Source organism: Cetorhinus maximus, chromosome 7 (assembly GCF_964194155.1).
Source record: "Cetorhinus maximus chromosome 7, sCetMax3.hap1.1, whole genome shotgun sequence".
Taxonomy (NCBI): Eukaryota; Metazoa; Chordata; class Chondrichthyes; order Lamniformes; family Cetorhinidae; genus Cetorhinus; species Cetorhinus maximus.
In genome coordinates this window covers 83,807,915-83,825,903 of record NC_135885.1, presented here as the reverse complement: position 1 = coordinate 83,825,903, position 17,989 = coordinate 83,807,915, and the positions used below count along the sequence as shown (strand labels likewise).

The 17,989-nt window shown below is 42.5% G+C and overlaps 1 protein-coding gene across 4 annotated transcripts in view; it reads right to left on the bottom strand.

Moving 5' to 3' along the window:
* amotl1 (angiomotin like 1) overlaps window positions 1-17,989 on the bottom strand; it is a 148,013-nt gene that overhangs the window by 26,008 nt on the left and 104,016 nt on the right. For all 4 annotated transcript variants that reach the window (XM_078545779.1, XM_078545780.1, XM_078545781.1 and 1 more), the window contains one exon: window positions 11,123-11,268. In XM_078545779.1, coding sequence (XP_078401905.1) covers window positions 11,123-11,268 — 146 coding nt within the window. The remainder of the gene's footprint in view (window positions 1-11,122; window positions 11,269-17,989) is intronic.

Sequence of the window (17,989 nt, the reverse complement as noted above, 5' to 3'; positions counted from 1 at the left end):
TTTCTCTCCTACGTTAAACGTCCTATCATGACTGGATGGCAGTTATGTCCAATTTTCTGACTTCCCTGACATCGCCCCCCCCAACACCTTTGGCATAATTAGGCTCAATCTCAATTGGAGACGGTGCTTCATCAACAATTCAGCAGGTGTGACACCTGTTGTCCTATGAGGGGTGATTCTATAATGGAAAAGAAATCGTGCTAATTTAGTCGCTATAGAATCTCCAATTTCTTCATACCAGATTTGAACGTCTGAACTGCTCTCTACGCCAGTCCATTTAAAGAAGGGTGGTATGCTGAAGTTCTCACATACCATTGAGGCTTATAAATCAGTGAAATGCAGCACTCATGAATACTGTTCCATTGTCCGATACGAGCACTTCAGGTAGTCTATTGATTGCTAAACTTCGTCGTAGCTTGTCTATTGTAGGAGAAGATGTAGGCGATTTCACTTCATACATGTCCATCCATTTTAAATGTGCATCAACGCCAAGTAGAAACATTGTCCCCATAAAAGGTTACCACATAGTCGATGTGTACCCACACCCATGGCCTTCCTGGCCATTCAAGGGTGTAACGGAGCTGTTGCAGGTAATTTTTGTACTTGCTGATACTGCATACAACTTCTCACTAAGTTTTCTATTTCTCCATCCATCCCAGGCCACCATAAATAGCTCCGTGCTATTGTCTTCATTCTTGAAATTCTAGGGGGTATAGCCTCATCTTTGCTGAATAATCCTCATAATGGCTTTTGGTCCAATATGATAGTAAAATGACGACCGTGTACATATTGGTGAAACTTCTTAACACTGAAAATGATTGACAGGCCTTTTTCTATTTGAGAGTACGTTCTTTCTGCAGTACTGAGTGTTCTCGATACATATCCTATAGGTTGTTCTGATCCATCATCCATTCGATGGGAAAGCACTGCTCCCACTCCATTGGGAGATGCATCACATGTTAATATCAACTTTTTTGGCGGTCAAAATGTACTAGAAGTGTTAGATGATTGTAACAACTGCTTCATTTTTATGAAAGCTTCTTCCTGTGATGTTTGCCAAGACCATCGCTGGTTTTTCTTGGGCCAGTGATACAGTGGTGCCAGTTCTGTCAACAAATTAGGCAAAAAGCGTCCATGGTAACTAAGCATCCCCAAGAATGATTTCAGTTCGGATGTATTCTTTGGCATTGGGGCTTCTCTAATGGCTTTCAATTTTTCTTCAACTGGATGTAGGCCTTATGAATCTACCTTGTGACCTAGATAAGTTACCTCTTTCACTTGGAATGTGCACTTTTCCTTTTTCAACCTCACTCCAACCTATGAAAAACATTTCAAAACTTCTTCCAAGTTCATCAAGTGTTCCTTTTCAGTGAGTCCAGTCACAAGAATGTCATCCAAATAAACTACAACATGGGGCAGTCCCTGTAGTAAACTTTCCAAGGTTCTTTGGAATATGGCGCAGGCTGAAGATACGTCAAAAGGTAAACGGGTATATTGGTGCAACCCCTTATGTATATTAATGGTGATAAACTTATGGGAGGCCTTCTCTAATTCCAATTGTTGATAGGCATGGCTCATATCAAGCTTCATGTAGGCAGTTCCACCTGCAAGTTTAGCCTACAAGTTTTCAATTTTTGGTATGGGGTGTCTGTCCAACTTTATTGACTGTTAATTTGTAGTCCCCAAAAATTCAAATGCTTCAGTCAGGTTTGAGAACAGGTACAATTGGTGCTGCCCACTCTGAAAACTGCACTGGTTGTATCACTCCCAGTTTTTCTAATCTGTCCAATTCGGCGTCTACCTTTTCCTGCATTGAATAAGGTACTGGTCTTGCCTTCATGAATTTTGGTGCTACCTTTGGATCTACATGAATTTTTGCTTGTAGCCCCTCAATCTTTCCAAGTTCGTCCTTGAAAACAGACATATTTTTGTAGTAGCTCTGATAGCCCATTAGTTCTCAGTTGGAAGATTTCAGTCCATTCCAATTTAATTTCTTTCAGCCAGTTTTGTCCGAGGAGACTAGGTCCCTCGCCTGCTACTACCAACAAGGGTAATTTCACTGTTTGACCCCCATTGTGTACTGTGATTTTACATATGGCCTTGACTTGTATGTCTTCTCCTGTGTAAGTTTTCAATTTGGCATCTGTTTCTTCCAAATTTAGTTTACATTCCCCATGATTCACATATTTAAAAGTACACTCACCTATCACTGTAGTGGCTGCACCAGTATCCACCTCCATTCTGATAGGCCTTTCATTCACTCTCACGGTTACATAGATAAGTTCTGTTATTCCTACCTTTAAATTATATAACAAATAAATATCTGAATCTATTACTTCCGGCTTTTCAACGCTGTTAATCTCATTAGGTTTTTGCTTTTGTCTAAAAGTATGCCTGATTCTATCTTTACAAAGCCTTACATTGTGTCCATCCTCGATGACAGAAAAAACATTCGATTTTTTTAAACTGTGATTCATTACAAGGTTGTCTGCTTCGACCTCCGTTACCATTTTTCCATGTTTTTGCTACTAAGTTACCTCTTTTAATTTGTCTGCTAGCAGTGGCTGCTCCTGAGTAAAGCTCTGCACTTTCGCGCTCTTTTGGGCTGTGGCTCCCCGTCAAAAGTGGAGGACGGCGCCATTTTGCGCTTCTTGTATGGCTTCAAGTCTCGCACTGCACCTTCCATTGCCAGAGCGATTTCCAATGCCTTCTGAAAATCTAAATTTGTTCCAGACAGTAGTCTCTTCTGAATCGCATCTTCATTTATACCACACACCAAACGATCTCCAAGCATATCATTGATAGATGTACCAAGCTTGCAATATTCACTTAATCGTTTCAGACTTGCCACATAACAAGCCAACGGTCTCCCCCGCGGTTCTATTCCTTGAGTTAAATTTGAACCATTGCATGGTCACTGGCAGCTTGGGGCTGGTAATGATTCTTCACGAGGTTCACCAAGTCATCAAAAATTTCCGAATCTGGAGCACTGGTTGCCAACAAATCTCGAATGAATCCATATGTTTTATTCCCACACTTGGATAAAAGGATCGCGTGCCTCTTCTCCTCCCCCACAATGTCGTTCGCCTGGAAGAACGCAAGGCGTTCAACTTAATGAGACCAGTGGTCCGAGGTTGGATGGAAAGGCTCCACTCTTCCAAATTGCGGCATGCTCTAAGGGGACTGTTTCGACGACCAGGAAGGAAATTTTTCTTTACTTAGTATTACTGTGCGAGGTACAGCCCGATTTCAGTTCTTCTTATTTCCTTCATTCTTTCTTGCTTTTTACCTCATCCTTTCATGTCTTTTCTTGCTTTTTACTCTTGTAGGCAGTTTGTTGGATCCAGTGCCCTGGTTTGTTGGGGCTAAAGGATCCAGGTTGCACGCTTATTTTGGGGTGACCGAGTTGGTACCAAGACAGAGAAGATCAGTAGAAGAAACATATTCTGTTTATTTACAAAAGGAACTCGGCAGCTACTCTTGTGTGCTTACAACTCAAAACTCTGTCTTTACTCCTCAGGCTCTAACTCAAGACTACTGACTACACATGTGATACCCAATGTGATCTTACATTATAATATTTGTATTAAAGGTATATTACACATCAGATTACTACAGCACCTCATCTGGTCCTGGTGACTTATCACCTTTAAGTATGGCCAGCTTTCCTAATACCTTCTCTTTAGTGAATTTTTAGTCCATCCAGCGGCTCCACTACTTCCTCTTTCACGGTGGCTTGGGCAACATTTTCTTCCTTGGTAAAGACAAATGCTAAGTATAAATTTAGTACTTCTGCCTCCGTACCCAATGGTGCCTAATTGGCCTATTCCTCCTTTAACCATTTATATGGAAGACTTTTGGATTCCCTTTTATGTTAGCTTCCAGTCTCTTCTCATTCTCTTTCTTTGCTTCTCATATTTTTTTTTTCACTTCCTTTCTGAACTTTCTATATTCAGTCTGATTCTCAATTGTATTATCCACCTGACATCTGTCATAGGCATCCTTTTCTCCTTTGATTTACTCTCCATCATCTTTTGTCATCCTGGGTGCTCTGGTATTGGTTGTGCTACCCTTCCCTTTTGTTGGAATATACCTGTACAGGAACCATCGCCTCTTAAAGGCAGCCCATTATTTACTTATAGTTTTGGTTGACAATCTTTGATTCCATTTACCTCAGCCAGATCTGTTATAACCTGATCAAAATTGGCCCTCTGCCAATTAATTTCTCTGGATTGCTCCTTGTCCTTTTCCATAGCTAACCTAAGTCTTGCTATGATTGCTATCCCTTAAATGTTCCTTATTTGTACTTGGTCCACTTGACATGCCTCTTTCCTCAGAATCAGATCCAGCAATACCTCCTGACACAATGGGCTGGCAACATTCTGATCTAGAAAATTCTCCTGAACACAATTCAGAAATGCCCCCTCTCTGCCCTTTAATTATCCTAATATAGACTGTGATATTAATAGTGTAAAGTCCCCCTTTCTAATACTCAATTTTTGTGCCTGTCTGTAATCTCCTTGCAAATTTATTCCTCTATATCTTTCCCACTAGCTGTAGGCCCAGTGGTGTAATGGTACCTCCATTGTTTCTTAGCTGTAACCAAACAGGTTCTTTGATCCCTCCAGGACATCATCTTTCTCTCCCACTGTAACATTTTCCTTAATCAACACTGCCACACCTCCTCCTTTCTTTCCTCCTTATCTTTCCTGAACACATTGTATCCAGGGATATTTAGTACCCTGCCCTGTCCTTTTTTGAACCAGGTCTCCTGTTATCACCACATCATATTTCCACTTGACTACCTGCACCTACGTCTAACCACCTTATTTCCCACATTCCTTACATTGACAAACATGCACTTGTCGTGAAAATTTGGTGAATTCATGTTTTAGGAATATGAATTTTAGGTTGGGGGTTAAAGTGTTAAATATACGTTAAATGGAAACATCTGATTGAGAAACTGATAAGCCACCCTTAAGTACGTCCAATTCAAATGGACCCAGGATAATTACAGTTCAAAGTGTTTGTTAATGAGGTCAGGCTTAGAAGGGAGATGATTTGAACCATGGATGACACATCTCTGGGCCTCTTGAAAGAGCCAGGCTGTTATCTTGGTGAAATAAGCTGAAATGTACTTTGTAAACATGGGGTTTCTTCATGGACCCAGGGAGTCCGGAGAGAGGGCAATTACATCCGTTAGAAATATAAATTATTCAAATAGGTTGCAGAATCAAAAATTTGTGTTGAAGGTAAAATAATTTGTTTAGATTTCTGTTCAAAACCATCCCAAAGCATGCCACGTTGTCATAGAGATGGGCTGTTGTAATGGAAGGTTCTTCTGTTTAAATTAGCTGATGTTTTTCACAGCAGGCAGTTGCAGCTTTTGGACTGGTATAGACTCACTGAATTAAGAGTGCCAACAGGAGATGATTGTTAGTCAGACCTGCTCTTTAAGCACAGAAAATATTGTTTATTGTTCACCACACAGAATGCGGATGGAACTCAAGCTCAGTTTGTATTTCATAAGGGAAAAGCAGCAGGAATATATGCCTAGCTTGTTGCTAGAGGGTGAAATCTACTGTGGTCCTCACAGAGCCTTGTGGCAGAAAGCAGTTAGCAGAGTTAGCTTGGAAAGCTGTGGGACGTCACTTGACCATCTGCCAGCAGCCAGTTCAAGGAATCCACAGTCTTGAGATTTAAAGAAAATTTGGAGGATTGCTTAGCTCAAAAGCTAACGGAAGGATCCCCATAAAAGTCATACCTCGGAGAATAGTTGGAACACCAGAATTAAAGATCACAGAGACGTGGTTGAGGGAGGGGCAAAATTGGCAGCTCAACATTCCTAGATATAGAATCTTCACAAGAGACAGGGGAGGGGGTAAAAGAGGAGGAGGCATTGCATTATTAGTTAAGGAGTCAGTTACTGCAGTAAGGAGAGATGATATCTTGGAGGGGGCATCGAATGAAGCTTTGTGGGTAGAGCTTAGGAATAAAAAAAGGGGCAGCCACATCATTAGGTGTTTATTATAGACCCCAGATAGTCAGCGGGAAATTGAGGAGCAAATATTTGCACAATTTGCGGAGGTGTGTAAAAACAACAATAGGGTAACTATATTAGGTGATTTCAACTTTCCCAACATTAATTGGGATAGAAATAGTGTTAAGGGCTTGGATGGAGTGGATTTCTTGAATGTGTACAAAAGAACTTTTCAGGTCAATATGTAGAGGGCCCAACAAGGGACGGCGCAGTTCTGGACCTAATTCTGGGGAATGAAGCCGGACAGGTGGCTGAGGTGGCGGTAGAGGAGCATTTTAGTGATTGCGACCACAACGTGGCACAGTTTAAGCTGGTTATGGACAAAGAAATAGACAAGTCGCAAAAAATGTTTTGGATTGGGGGAGAGCGGATTTTAGTAAAATAATGCAGGATCTGGCCAAGGTAGACTGGGAACAGCTACTTGTGAGGAAATCTACAGAAGAACAGTGGGGGGTGTTCAAAAAGGTAATGGGGAGGGTACAGGCTCAACATGTTCCCTCTAGGATAATAGGAAGGAGTAACAAGCCCAGAGAACCATGGATATTCAGGATAATGATGAGAAGGAAGAGAGAGGCTTTTAGCAGGTACAAGGGAAGCAAATCAGCAGAGGCATTAGTGGAGTACAGAAAGTGCAGGGTGGAGCTTAAGAAAGCAATTAGGAGAGCAAAGAGGGGATATGAGAAAGCTCTGGCTGGTAAAAGTAGGGAAAATCCCAAGATACTCTATAAGTATATCAATGGGAAGAGGATAACCAAGGAAAGAGAGTAGGGCCCATAAGGGACTAAGGGGGCAATCTATGGGTGGAGCCAGAGGACATCAGTAGAGTGTTGAATGAATACTTCACATCCGTATTCACCCAAGAGAATGAGGATGAAGGTATCGAACTCGGGGAGAGGGACTGTGAGGTTCTTGAACAAATTGATATAGGGAGTGACAAGGTATTGGAGGTGTTGGCAGGCTTAAAAGTGGACAAATCTCCAGGTCCGGATGATTTGTGTCCCAGACTGCTGAGAGAGGCAAGGGAGGAGATCGCAGGGGCTCTGACCCAAATTTTTAATTCCTCTCTGGCCACGGGGGAGGTGCCAGAAGACTGGAGAACAGCTAATGTGGTTACGCAATTTAAGAAGGTTTGTAGAGATAAGCCAGGGAACTACAGGCCAGTGAGTCTCACGTCAGTGGAAGGGAAACTATTGGAGAAAATTCTGAAGGAGAGAATCTATCTCCACTTGGAGAGGCAAGGTTTGATCAGGGATAGTCAGCATGGCTTTGTCAGAGGGAGGTCATGCCTAACAAATTTGATTGAATTTTTTGAGGAGGTGACCAGGTGTGTAGATGAGGGTAGTGCAGTTGATGTAGTTTATATGGATTTCAGCAAAGCCTTTGACAAGGTCCCACATGGGAGCCTTATAAAGACGGCAAATGCACTTGGGATACAGGATAATTTGGCTTAGTTGTAGGAGACAGAGGGTGATGACAGAGGATGCTTTAGTGACTGGAAGCCAGTGTCCAGTGGCGTACCACAGGGATCTGTGCTGGGTTCCCTATTATTCATCATTTATATAAACAACATAAATGACCAAGTTGGGGGTAGGATTAGTAAGTTTGCTGAAGACACAAAGATTGGCCGGGTGTTTAACAGTGAGATTGAGTGTCTTGGGCTACAGGAAGATATAGACGGGATGGTCAAATGGGCAGATAAGTGGCAGATGGAATTTAACCCTGAAATTACTCCTTTGGAAGGAGTAATTTGACAAGGAAGTATTCAATGAACAGCATGACACTAGGAAGTTCTGAGGAACAAAGGGACCTTAGCGTGTGTGTCCATAGATTTCTGAAGGCGGAGGGGCATGTTAGTATGGTGGTGAAAAAGGCATATGGGACACTTGCCTTTATCAATCGATGCATAGATTACAAAAATAGGGAGATCATGTTGGAGTTGTATAGAACCTTGGTGAGGCCACAGCTGAAGTACTGTGAGCAGTTCTGGTCTCCACATTATACGAAGGATGTGTTGGACTGGAGGGGGTGCAGAGGAGATTCACCAGGATGTTGCCTGGGATGAAACATTTAAGTTATGAAGAGAGGTTGGATAGACTTGGGTTGTTTTCGTTGGAGCAGAGAAGACTGAGGGGCGACCTGATCGAGGTGTACAAGATTATGAGGGGCATGGACAGGGTGGATAGGGAGCAGCTGTTCCCCTTAGTTGAAGGGTCAGTCACAAGGGGACATAAGTTCAAGGTGAGGGGCAGGAGGTTTAAGGGGGGGATGTGAGGAAAAGCTTTTTTACCCAGAGGGTGGTGATGGTCTGGAATACGCTGCCTGGGAGGGTGGTGGAGGCGGGTTGCCTCACATCCTTTAAAAAGTACCTGGATGAGCACTTGGCATGTCATAACATTCAAGGCTATGGGCCAAGTGCTGGTAAATGGGATTAGGTAGGTCAGGTGTTTCTCACTTGTCGGTGCAGATTCGATGGGCCGAAGGGCCTTTTCTGCATTGTATGATTCTGTGATTCTGTAAAGGGTGTTCCAGAGTGTTGTGGCATACCTTTGGGTTGGTCCCTAAAGAACTGAGTGAATGAATGAACCTTCAAGATTCTTGTAATGTATAGCAGAATTTTTGGGAGAGGACGCTGGGGTTGGGAGAAATAAAAAGTGGAACTGAGTTCGCAGCATAATTAGTTATAAACTATAGTATTATGTAAGTAGTGCTTGCTTTGCTTAATTCTTTTTATATAATAAAGTTTGTTTTTGTATAAAATGTGAAACCTTGTGGCAAAATTCTGTCAGTTAATCACAATGTGTTCGGGTGTCTCTTTAAACGTTAAAAGCTTCTGACAGGATTGTAACACGCTGCGAATCTAATTTAGACTCCATTGCATTCTCTCCTATTCTGATCCCACCTAATTAGTTACAATTACTTACTGTGCTACCTTTCACTCGTACACCTTTGTGCATCTTGTTTGTGCAGCCTGTTTTTCCTTTCTAATTTTACCTCCTGGTTCCCCTCTCCCTGCCAAGTTAGTTTAAACCCTCCACAATAGCAGTAGCAAACTGCCCCACAAGGACATAGGTCCCAGCCTTGTTCAGGCACAATCCTTTCCAGCCTGTTCCATCTTCCCCAGAACTGGTTGCAATGTCCCCAAGAATCTAAAGCCCTCCCGCTCTTGCACCATCATCTCTAGTCATGCATTCATCTGCTCTATCCTCCAATTTCTGTACTCACTATCAAGTGGCACCAAGAGTAATCCAGCCATTACTACCTTTGTGGTCCCGTTTGCTTGTCTCCTTCTCAGCTCCCTAAAATATGCCTGAAGGACCTTATCCTTTTCTTGGGAGCCTAAAAAGGGCATGGATTGTTAGCACTGAAGAGTAGAATATTTTATTATTTCGAGTAAATAGTTTCATCATCCCAAGTCATCTATAGCTCAGGTTAAATTCAGAGTAAGCTTCCTCTACATATTCACCCTTGTTGCCATTCTGAATAAAATTACCAATTTAATGCCTAATTAAGGCTAGTTTTGGGCCAAGTTTTTTTAAATTAATTCACAGATGTGGCCGTCACTGACTGGGCCTGCATTTATTGCCCATCCCTGGTTGCCTTCAAGGTGGTGGTGAACTGCCTTCTTGAACCACTGCAGTCCATGTGGTATAGGTACACCCACAGTGCTGTTAGGAAGGGGGTTCCAGGGTTTTAACCCAGCGACAGTGAAAAAACGGCGATATATTTCCAAGTCAGGATGGTGAGTGACTTAGAGGGGAACTTCCAGGTGGTGGCGTACCCATCTATCTGCTGCCCTTGTCCTTCTAGATAGTAGTGGTCGTGGGTTTGCAAGGAGCCTTGGTGAATGCCTGCAGTGCATCTTGTAGATGGTACACACTGCTGCTACTGTGTGTCGGCGGTGGAAGGAGTGAATGTTTGTGGATGTGGTGCCAATCAAGTGGGCTGCTTTGTCCTGGACGGTGTCAAGCTTGGAGTGTTGTGGGAGCTGCACTCATCTAGGCAAGTGGGGATTATTCCATCACACTCCTGAATTGTGCCTTGTAGATGGTGGACAGGCTTTGGGAGTCAGGAGGTGAGTTACTCGTCGCACGATTCCTAGCCTCTGACCTGCTCTTGTAGCCACAGTATTCATATGGCTAGTCCAGTTCAGTTTCTGGTCAATGGTAACCCCCAGGATGTTGATAGTGGGGGGATTCAGGCATGGTAATTCCATTCAACATCAAGTGGCGATGGTGAGATTCTCTCTTGTTGGAGATGGTCATTTACTGGCATTTGTGTGGCGCAAATGTTACTTGCTACTTGTCAGCCCAAGTCTGGATATTGTCCAGTTCTTGCTGCATTTGGACATGAACTGCTTCAGTATCTGAGGAGTCACAAATGGTGCTGAACATTGTGCAATCATCAGCGAACATCCCCACTTCTGACCTTATGATGGAAGGAAGGTCATTGATGAAGCAGCTGAAGATGTTCGGGCTGAGGTCACTAACCAGAGGAACTCCTGCAGTGATGTCCTGGAGCTGAAATGACTGACCTCCAACAACCACAACCATCTTCCTTTGTGCTAGGTATGATTCCACCCGACGGAGAGTTTTTCCCCTGATTGCCATTGACTCCAGTTTTGCTGGGGCTCCTTGATGCCACACTCAGTCAAATGTGGCCTTGATATCAAGCGCAGTCACTCTCACCTCACCTTGGGAGTTCAGCTCTTTTGTCCATGTTTGAACCATGGTGTAGAATTAGACTACTGAAATATATTTCACCTGGCAGTATTGGAGCTAGCAGAAAGATAGGTCCTTCTTCACATTTGTCATGCAGGATTCTAACTCAGGCAGCAAGAGATAAAGGAGGAAAAGCCCAGCATGTTGCTGCCAAGATGGGATTCGAACCCATGTCCCCAGGACATTAGCCTGGGCCTCTGGATTACTGGTGCAGTGACATTACCACTGAGCCATCATTTCCCCTAAATTACCAAGTCAGTTTTCTAATTGGATATCAACTGCTTAATATGTTGCGGCCAACAGTGTTGAATTTGGTTGTCACCAATGAGGTCAATCAAATCAAATTATACATTTTTCAACCCACCTCCTCCTCCAACCTGACCACCTTGGCCTGGGTGTTGTTCAATGCCTGATCCAAGATTTCAATGTGCCTCCGCTGGTCCTCGTTGGCTGAACGCATCGTCGCCAGTTCCATTTCCAGCTTTTCCTCTTCCTTCAAGTTCTCTTTGTCTGAATGAAAAATGGAGAACAAGGTTAGCTCTGTGTGGTAGTTTTCCTGTTAGCTGGGACCAAGCCAGATAGCCTCAGGCAGGAAGAAAACCTAAAGCAGAGTTTAAGTTACCTGACATTTTTTCTTCTCATTTGTAAATCTTGGCTGTTATAGCACATTACAGAGGGAATATCAATGGCCAGCCTTTCAGAATTAAAGAGATGAATAATTCTTCAAGCACAATTTTTTTTTGGTAGGACTCAAGCTACTGACTAGGAAGAGGAGAAAGGTGGTACAAACTGTCAAAATTGAGAGAATTTACAGATGTATTAGGTCTGCAAAAGTAATTCTTGGATCTATCAAAGTTGATGAATTGCCCTCTGTGGTCGCAATTTCCACTGATGGAGCAAAAGAAATTCCCAAGTTCACAAGTATGGAGTAGGATTTGCCCCAAGACAAGAAAAAAAAACTGATGAAAGTGCCAAGTGATGCAATGGATTCAGTTTGGACAAAGTCACTTCAACATCTATTTTGCACATTATTCTAATTATGAGGACACCTTTTACCTTTTATGAGGATAGATATTAAAATATCATAAAGCTAGCATTCATATTTCTGAACTGGGCTTACTTTGTGATGAAATTTAGACTTGGATTATCAATCTCTAGTATTCCATTTCAAGCTAACATTGAGCTTCAGTGGAACAATGTAGGAGGCTGAAAGGTTTGTTAAACATTTCAGTTTGCAAGTGTGACACTAAGCTACTGGTCTCATCATTTTAATTCTCTGTCCCATTCTGACCTCACCTTCCTACACTCTTCTAATGAAACTCAACATAAGCTCAAGGAACGGGGCCTCAACTTTCGAGTGAGCGCCTAGCAGGCTTTGCATGCAACATTGAGTCAACAATTTCAGATCATAACCTTGGCTCCATTTTCAGCTGTTAATAATGATTCTGCTTTTCGCATTTACATCTCCTCAACCATCTTTTGTTTCTTCACTTGCCCTATTACCATTGCCTTTTGCCTTGCACTCATTCCTTTTACCATTTTATCTTTCCTGCCTTCCACCCTATCGCACACCTTCCCCTTTTATTCTTTTCTTTCATACCAACACAGACCATCACTCCCGTCCCTCCCTGCCCCACCCAACATTTTCCCTGCCTTTGTACTTGCTTAAACCTGTTACAACTCTTAACTTTTTTCAGCCAATCAGGTTGGGAGTGCAGGGTGCGAACTTTTGAACTGAACCAGCCTACACCCTTAAAAAGCACTCCTGAAAGTCTGAAACCCTGGAATGAAGTCAGGAATCCTGGAATTGGGCTCCAGCCGCCATTTTTAAAAGGACCCCCGAGTCATCCCGACTTGGCAAAAATCCAGGCCATTTATCCTACCAAAACCTTTCACAAATTGTCAAGTGACAAAACAGCTCAGCAGCTGACACATGTTTCATGGCAGCTGACATGATAGAGCTGGTGCTAGTTGAGCTGATTGCAAGAAGGTTGGCCATGTTTACCACTTTGGATCACTAGTCATAAGCCAGCATTGCAGCAAGTCTGCAAGGAGGTGGTAACTGATCAATGTTGTCTTGGATTTGCCAGTCCTATACTGCACATTAGCTGCAGGTTTACTCTCAGCAAATGGCACAATCCTACAATCTGGCTTTCCACTGATCTGAAATTGCTGAAGCCAGTGCCCATCAACTGGCAGATATGCCAAGGCCTGCAGAAACATGAATCATTGTAGATTCAGCTAATCATGCTCTGCCAACTGTGGCTGAAATATTCTCTTTCATCCAGTACCATTTAGAACATGAAACACTGTGGAATGCAGCTGAAGAACAATCCAGTATGCAGGTTATTAGGTTCTTGCTTTGCATTTATGACATTAGATCGACTATCACACCTTCAATTGGGAATTGGGACCTCTTCACATGTTAATTCCTGACCATGCAAGGTAATTGCACATCTGTATGTGGTATAGGTGTGAAAGTACTGGTTATTATCTGAAAAAGTAAAATATGCAGGCTGTGTAGAAAAGGCAGGCGGGAGGCACTAAGTGAATTGCTCCTGCAGAGGGCCAGCAAGGACACGATGGACCAAAAGGCCTCTTTGTGCTGTAATAATTTTATGATACTATGGTTAGTGCAGGACACTTCTGACATCCCTTTTTGGTCATTTTCTTTCTGCGGAAAGTAAAAACGCAGTGGAATTCCCATGGGTGAACCCATGGTTGCAACCATTCTTGTTGATGACAAAATTGGGTGTCATTACAATTGTTGCAATGGTGTGGATTTTCACCGAGTCACGGAGATTCCATGGCGTATCCAAAATGGTGAATGGACCCCGGATCCAAAGTCCCGCCCCCAATATCTGGCAGAAACCATTTACGCCAAGGGGTGGGGGGAATGGAGGCGGGGTATTACTTCCACATGTGAGAAATCCAGACTCAGCAGGACTGTGTTAACTCAGTTCTGATATTAAACAAACCACATTTCCACTGCAGCAAGGGTTTCATCCTGCAGCGTGGAAGTTACAAATCTTTAGAGTAGTCATAAATGCTCCTGAAGGGCGGATAGGATATGTAGAACTGTCAAGTTATTTAAATGGTGTAAGAGTTGAAACAAAAATATGCTCCAGCAGTTTCAATAGTTGTTTGTTGATGCAGTCCTAAATGTTAGCATTATTAATACTTGGCTGCTTTCCACAACCTACAATTATCATGGGGGAAGGTGTGGTTGTTGTAAATTCACAGTTTGATTGACAGCCTAAAGAGGTTAAAGGATTAACTGTCTTTGATATGGGGCTATGAATACAAGTCTGTTTGTTTTGATAAGGGATTAAGTACTGAGGGGATTTAAATATTCGAATTGAGCTTTCAAGGAATAGGGGTGATTTTTATTTACTGATCTCTGTAATAGATATTTAGAACTTTATCATATTTCATCTCAGCATTTCCTGAGCTCTGCCCATGGTGGATCCATGAGTTGGCATGGAGGTACAAGGGCAAAGGCTGGTGAGTTGGGGACAGGGATTGGCAGGAATTGGGCATGGGGACTGGTGGTGGGATGGGATGTGAGGGGTGAGGGCTAAACGGCCTAATATTTAACAAAAAAACTGGGATGGATTTTCCAGAGAACCGAGGGGGTGCTTTTTAAATAGCTTGCCTTGGCACTTGACAGTACCTGCGGCCATCTCCAATCCACACCCGGGGCGGCAGGCTCAAGTCTATCTGATGGAAGTTCTTCGATCTGAAAACTTTAACTCTGTTTCTCTCCACAGATGCTGAATGACCTGCTGAGTATTTCCAGCATTTTTTGTTTTTATTTCAAATTTCTAGCCTCCACAGTATTTTGGTTTTGTATTACAGAGGTTCAGGTGTTCAAACACCCATTTTTAAATTAAATTAAATACTAATAATTGTTAAAAGCATATAGAATCCTCAGTTTTATAATTAGGAGCATGGAGTATAGCAATCATGCCAAATACATGCAAATCGTTGGTTGGGCCATAGTTAGAATATTCTGTCCAATTTCTGGCACTGAACATGATTCCCCCATTTGAAGCACGTCAAGGTCATGCAGAGGGTACATAAGAGATTTATTAATTTGATATCAACTGTGACGAAAGACTCCAGAAACTGAAACACATTTCATTATAGATACAAAATTAAGAGAACATCTGATACAGGCTTTTGATAAGGTATCTAAGAAAACTTATTGGTTGACATATTAGTAACTAGAGGGCATGAATTTAAGGTCATTACCGAAGGAGCAAAGAAAGAGATTAGAAGATTTTTTTTTAAAAAGCAGAACAATTTGATGACATTGATTCACCTACCAGAAACAAAGGTGAAAGCGGAATCCATAACAGCTTTTAAAAAGGAAAGCAGATAAATACTTCAAAGCATAACATTTTTAAAATGATATGGGATAAGGACAGACAAATGTGCTTCAGGGAGCTGGTTCAGGAGGATGGGCTGAATACATGTAAAGTATTATGATTCTTTAGCTGTTAAGACTGAAAAAATGTCTTCTGTTGGATTGTTACGTAACAATCTTGTGCACAGCAGCATATTTCTCTTTTTTTTCCTCCATCCGTCTCCCCACCCACCTCAAGAAAGGAGGTCCGAGGTCCTCTTAGTAAATGGATTCTACACAATACAAGAATCAGGAGGAGTAGGCCATTCAGCCGCTTGACCCAGCGCCGCATTCAATAGCATATAACTGATTAGATTGTGGCCTCAACTCCACTTTCCTGTATGCTGCTCATAACCCTTGACTCCTTTGTCAATTAAAAGATCTAATTCTGCCTTGAATAAATTCAATGACTTAGCCTCAAATGGTTTCTGGGGAAGAGAATTCCACAGGCTAATTGTCCTCAGAAAAAAAAAATTCTCTTCACCTCAGTTATAAATAGGAGACGCTTCATTTCAAAACTAGTTCTAGACTCCACCACACGGGGAAACATCCTCTCAGCATCCACCCCGTCAAATCCCCTCAAGACTTTATGTGCTTCAATAAGATCACCTCTCATTCTTCTAAATTCCAATGGGTACAGGACCAGCCTATGTTGGAAATCATATTTAACCAATTTATTGGAGCTCTTTGATGAAGTAACGTGCTGTGGATGAAGGGGAACCGGTGGATGTACTGCACTTAGATTTCCAGAAGGCATTTGATAAGGTGTCACATCAAATTACTGTGGAAAATAGAAGCACATGGTGTAGGGGAGTGACATATTGACATGGATTGGTGAGCTAACAGGAAACAGTGGGATCATTGCTGGGTCCTCAATTTTTTACAATTTATATAAATGACTTGAATGAAGGGACTGAATATATGGTTGCTAATTTAAAAAAAAAATTCTTCCATGGGATGCAGATATTGCTGGTAAGGCCAGTATTTGTTGCCCATCTCAAATTGCCCTTGAACTGAGTGGCTTGCTGAGCCATTTCGAAGGGCAGTTAAGAGCCAACCACATTCCTGTGGATCTAGAGTCACATGTAGGCCAGACTGAGTAAGGATGGCAGATTTCCCTCCCTGAAGGGCATCAGTGAACCAGATGGGTTTTTGTGACAATCAGCAGTAGTTTCATGGTCAAACTGCTCCACCAGCTGCCACGGTGGGATTTGAACCCACGTCCCCAGGGAATTCGCCTGGGCCTCTGGATTACTAGTCCAGTGACATTATCACTATGCCACTGTCCCCCCCTTTGCTGATGACACAAAGATAAGTAAGAAAGTAAATTGTGAAGAGGAAATAAGGAGTCTGCAAAGGGGTATAGATAGGTTAACTGAGTGGGCAAAAATTTGACAGATGGAGGAGAACGTGGGAAAGTGTGAACTTATCCACTTTAGCCAGAAGAATAGAAAAACAGCATATTATTTGAATGGAGAGAGAGATCGCAAAACTTTATGGTACAGAGGGATCTGGGTGTCCTGGTACTTGAATCACAAAAGTTAGTATGCTGGTACAGGAAGTGATTAGGAAGGCAAATGGAATGTTGCTCTTTATTACAAGGGGGATATTTTGCTGCAGTTGTACAGGACATTGGTGAGACCACATCTAGAGTACTGTGTACAGTTTTGGTCTCCTTATTTATGAAAGGATATAAATAGATTAGCAGTTCAGAGAAGGTTCACTTGACTGATACCTGGTATTGGTGCGGATGTTATCTTTTATGAGGAAAGGTTGGATTGGCTGGGCCTGTATCCATTGGAGTTTAGAAGATTCAGAGGAGCTCTCAACAAAACATACAAGACCCTGAGGGGACTTGACAGGGTGGCTGTTGAAAGGATGTTTCCCCTTGTGGGAGAGGCTAGAACTAGGGTGAACAGTTTATAATTAAGGGGTCTCCTATTTAAGACGAAAACGAGAAGAATTTTTTTTCTCTGAGGGTCGTGAATCTTTGGAACTTTCTTCCCCAGAGAGTTACCACGTTAGTTTGGGTGGCGCTATTCTGTGGCTCCCATGTGATCACCACCTTTTCCATGTTCTTCCAGTGAAAGTGATGGCAGATGTTGAAAAAACCCACCCATGTGTAGGCAGGTGTATCTGAATTAGATACACTTCACATGTGGGAAGCAGGGTCAATGAATATTTTTAAGGCAGGGGTAGATAGATTCTTGACTAACAAGGGAGACAAAGGTTATTGGGGTTAGGTGGAATGTGGAGTCAAGGCTATAATCAGATCAGCCATGATCTTACTGAATGCAAAGCAGGCTAAGGGGTCGATGGCCTACTCTTGTTCCTAAATTGAGAGTCCTTAGAAACACAATGTCTGTAATCTGCGCTCAGCATTATTATGGCATTGCTGAAAATATTACATATGTTACACCATTATTACCATCTACTTCAGATACACCTGCCTACACATGGGTGGGTTTTTCAACGTCTGCCGTCACTTTCACTGGAAGAACCTGGAAAAAGTGGTGATCACTTGGGAGCCACAGAATAGCGCTACCCAAACTAACGTGGTAAAACTGAGGAATATCGTAATAGTTTTAAGGAGTTAAATTGAATAACTCCTGAACTTGAGTGAAGGGGGTCCTGACAAGTGATTAGCCCTGGCCTGATCAAAGTGAAGTAGGCAACACACAAACTTTGTGCTGCTGCTCATTTCCATGATTGTGGCACACACTTAAAGGCATAGTGTATTCTGGATGCAGCAGGCTAAAACCATGTGGGTAACATTAGAAGACCCTGAGGAAGGACCTCAAATGGCACAACAGATAAGAGAGC